Genomic DNA, 3,919 nt, shown 5'->3' with positions numbered 1-3,919 from the left:
AAGTCATTGTCAAATTATATTTGACCTTCAAAAATGCACACGATACATTTTACTAGGAAATCGCACATTTCCAAAATAGATCGAAACCACCTCCCTTCAACACGAAGATAAATATTTTAGACGAGCTTTATTTTTCAAAACAACTCTGTTTCGAATGGTTCCAACATATAAAGGGACCAGCATATAAAGAATGTGATTAAAAACAGAAGAATTGTGGGTCATACAAATACGTCATGAACATGCATCATATTCATCATTTGAACATACATCAAGAGCGATTAATGAATCGACTTCATTTCCTGTATAAGGGATATCATAGAGAGAAACCTTCACCATAGCATTCATGCTCTCTGTCCAGCATGACCTCATGTAACAAGGCTGGGTGGTTTGTAATTATGCCATCTACTCCTTCGGATAACATCTTCTCCATTTCTTCTCGATCATTTACTGTCCATGCAAACACTCTTTTGCCTGCCCTGCCAAAATTATAAAACAGTGTTTTACAACATTTTTAGACATATGAAAAAGATGCTTTTAGCATTGTTTCAGGACATCAATAAATTATGATGTAATGAACATGCTCCAAAACACACGAATTAAACTGTTTTAGAAAACATGCTTATTAGATTACAAAAACACAAAATGTAAACATTGCTTAGAACATATAAATATGGAATGACCTTTCAAACATCAATAATGATATGGTAACATGTTTATTATTAGCATATGGAAACGAAAATGTGAAATGAGCATAGAACAAACTGAAGATTTCCAATGTTTCAAACATTCATAAGAAAAATGAAAATGTTGATTGCGAAGAAAAAAGAAACAAACAAACAAAACTCTTAGTTTCAAAGAAAGTTCATTATACTTGTGGATATCACCAAGAACTTTTGTGTTTACTACACCATGGAAAGCACCAACAACTTTCGGTGCCTTCATTCTAATCGGATCCATTGTTTGGCCCGTTACACGATCGATCATAACAATATATCCTACCTGCATGTATATATAAACACATATAAACCACATATAAACCCAATAGTTATCCAACAAGATGTGGATGGAGGGTTATGTTAACTAACTTGAACATTAGGAGCTAAATCCTTCAACTCATTTACTAGTTGATCTGACTTGGACCATACAACACAATTGTCACAATGTGTCATATTAACCTGCTTGATAGATTTGCCAACGGTTACTTGCATTTGGTGAAATACAAAAACCATATTGAAAGATGGAAAAAATAAAATAAAATGCCTCCCAACTTTGTTTTGTGCATTTACTATAACATGCTTCAATTTTTCAAAAATCACCAAAATACCCACTTTCTAGTACAGAATTTAGAGGGAATTCTCAGTAGCTTTTTATGGAGTTTGTATTCATGTGACTTTTTCCAAGACTTACATGTATTCTCCTTATTTTTAAGAACTTCAAGGTTTTCTTGTGACCTTTTTAAAAAAGTTTCCTTCATATGTCTGAAATGTTTATGGCTAATCTGTCACTTATTTGCCATTGAAAAATTGAATGGAATAAATATAGAGAAACTTGCCACGTTCAAGATATCAGTTGCAAGGGAGATTTGATGCTCTGAAGCACCCGTCTTTACATCAATAATGATTTGCTTCACAAATCTGGAGACATGCTGTTATATAAAAATGTTCACCATCTTAAAAGCTTTGGCTCCCTTTCATCCTTAATAGTATTAAGAAAACGGAATTCTTGATTGGACATCAAGTTTCGGTAAATCATTGCATAAATAAATAAAATTTCAAAAACTAACCAAAATCGCATTCACAAGTAAAGGAACCTCCTGATGATTACCATACATTTTCTGAACTTTAAGCCCAATATTGAGCTTTTTCAACTGTAAGAAAAATTAGATTGTGGTCATGGATTGAATTGAAATCAAATAAACTAATATATTATTTAAACAAGAATGGTATGCATTACTATACAATCTATTACAGCCATATTAACTTATGATAATAAAGAAACTTAGGTTGCTGATAGAAAACTATCGGTAGTAAATACAATGAAAATACCTCATTCATTGTTAAATCTCCAACGCGTATATGGTCATTCTCATATATAACTTGTAGGTTCCTGTCCTGTGAAATGAAAATCAGTTATTACATAACCTTCAAATACATACATGCATATGTGTGCTAATAAAATAGACTTAACCTCACCTATCATGTAGAGCTACCAATACTCCATCTCGGGTTTGTGATGCATCGATTTCAATGCAATCAGCCTTCATCTTCAAAGCAAGATCAAATGCCTCAAACTAATAAGTCATCAGGTATCAACCAGCAGCATGTACACAGACAAAACAAGATAAAAGGTATTTCAGAAGCTGAACTCAAAATGACACGAAATGTATCAGTTTTTATAGAATTGTTTGGACATGATAGATAATACATGTTCAAAAGCGAAACTAGCATGATAAGAACACTCTCTTAAAACCTCTGAGCTCTCTCCACCATCAGAGATGAAAAAGAGTGATCCAGTCCAAGCAACTCGAAAGCTAAGCATAATTCACTCATTTTTCCAAATAAATAGAAGTGCATTTACTGATCAAATAAGACTCTATATAGCCTACATATGAAACCTCGACATGAATCGAAATTAGGCTAATGAAAAAACCCACAGTATTGGGTGGTGCCTTGCTTGAATCTCCACCATGAGCACACACGAGAGGACGATTGCGTAACCATTGGCATTTTTGAAGGAGCATCTGCCATGGGACAGAAGAAAACACTTTGTAAAGAACAAAATACGTCCATAACGGAATGGGTATGAGTATATGTATGTATATCGATCTGGCTATGTGCGTATGTATATATTATATGAGTATAGGTACACTGTATGTGTATATACGCATATGCATATGCACATATATATATCCAAACATACATGAATATGTTCATTCATAAATATGTACATATGTATGCACATGCAGGATGTATATGGATGTCAAAAAAGAAAATGTATCCATCTCTATCTCGAAATGAATGTATGTCTCAATGTATATGAATCTTATGTGTATCTGTATATGTGTGAAAAACAAATTGCATCTGTATCTATATGTCTACGTCCATCTCTCTATCTTTACATTATATATATATATATATATATATATGTATCGTACTTCTTCTTTTTTCTTTTTTTCTTTTTTAAAGAAGATATCTTGCCATTAGTGTAAACATTTTACAAGATTTTAAACTCTATGTGATCAGCGGGGGGAAATAACCATTTCGGAGGCTGAAATTGCCAATCAGGAGGAGTACCATAATTGGATGCCATGAACAGGTAAATGTATCATACATGCACAGGTATAGCACACAAACACCCAATATATAGAAGGAAAACAAAAGAAAACATAAAACATATGCTTACTCTGTTGGATCGAAGATATAGGAGAAAGGTGGGTCCAAAGGTGAAGAGGGAAAGGAACAGAAGGAAGAGAGCAAAGTTCCGAAAAGAGATCTTCAATCTCCACGGTCGCTTCCAATACTTCTTATGAGCTAAAGGCGCCATGGATCCTTACCTCTCTGCTACTAAAGCTCCGTTCAAACAGAGATATGCATATATGTATGTATGTATGAATGTGCATATGTATGTATGTGTGTATGTGTGTATGTATGTATGTATGTATGTATGTATGTATGTATGAATGTGCAAATGTATGTATGTGTGTATGTATGTGTGTGTGTATGTATGTATGTATGTATGTATGTATGTATGTATGTATGTATGTATGTATGTATGTATGAATGTGCATATGTATGTATGTCTGTATGTGTATGTATGTATGTATGTATGTCTGTGTGTGTATCATGTATGTATGTGTGTATGGCTCGTGTCTATTCTACATCAAATCATAAAGAGGGCTGGCGAGGGAATTGTGGCCACA

General features: G+C 33.6%; 1 protein-coding gene across 2 annotated transcripts; it reads right to left on the bottom strand.

The window, feature by feature from the left end:
* Positions 1-231: 231 nt before the first annotated feature.
* On the bottom strand, positions 232-3,582 carry GDPD4 (PLC-like phosphodiesterases superfamily protein). 2 transcript variants are annotated; one of them, XM_087314842.1, is made up of 9 exons: positions 3,403-3,582; positions 2,654-2,740; positions 2,193-2,290; positions 2,046-2,106; positions 1,784-1,867; positions 1,556-1,645; positions 1,086-1,178; positions 872-999; positions 232-476 (listed from the first exon to the last, which is right to left on the bottom strand). In XM_087314842.1, exons 1-9 carry the CDS (start codon positions 3,541-3,543, stop codon positions 314-316), a joined length of 945 nt encoding a protein of 314 aa, XP_087170968.1. In that variant the 5' UTR covers positions 3,544-3,582; the 3' UTR covers positions 232-313. The 2 variants fall into 2 exon arrangements, with proteins under 2 accessions (XP_087170968.1, XP_087170969.1); XM_087314843.1 differs by lacking the exon at positions 1,086-1,178 and having other exon boundaries at positions 872-995; positions 1,549-1,645.
* Positions 3,583-3,919: the final 337 nt, after the last annotated feature.

Source organism: Azolla caroliniana, unplaced genomic scaffold (assembly GCF_043228905.1).
Source record: "Azolla caroliniana isolate FFs.n. ecotype wild unplaced genomic scaffold, voAzoCaro1.0.p SCAF_2, whole genome shotgun sequence".
Taxonomy (NCBI): Eukaryota; Viridiplantae; Streptophyta; class Polypodiopsida; order Salviniales; family Salviniaceae; genus Azolla; species Azolla caroliniana.
Note: the sequence above shows the minus strand (reverse complement) of the source record. Positions and strands in the feature narration are given on the sequence as shown.

Coding starts and splice junctions, on each gene's coding strand:
- GDPD4 (XM_087314842.1), bottom strand. CDS start 3,543: ATGGCGCCTTTAGCTCATAAGAAGTATTGGAAGCGACCGTGGAGATTG. Junction 2,107..2,192: donor TTGGTAGCTCTACATGATAG/GTGAGGTTAAGT, acceptor TTCACAGGACAG/GAACCTACAAGTTATATATG. Junction 1,000..1,085: donor ATTTAGCTCCTAATGTTCAA/GTTAGTTAACAT, acceptor ATATACATGCAG/GTAGGATATATTGTTATGAT.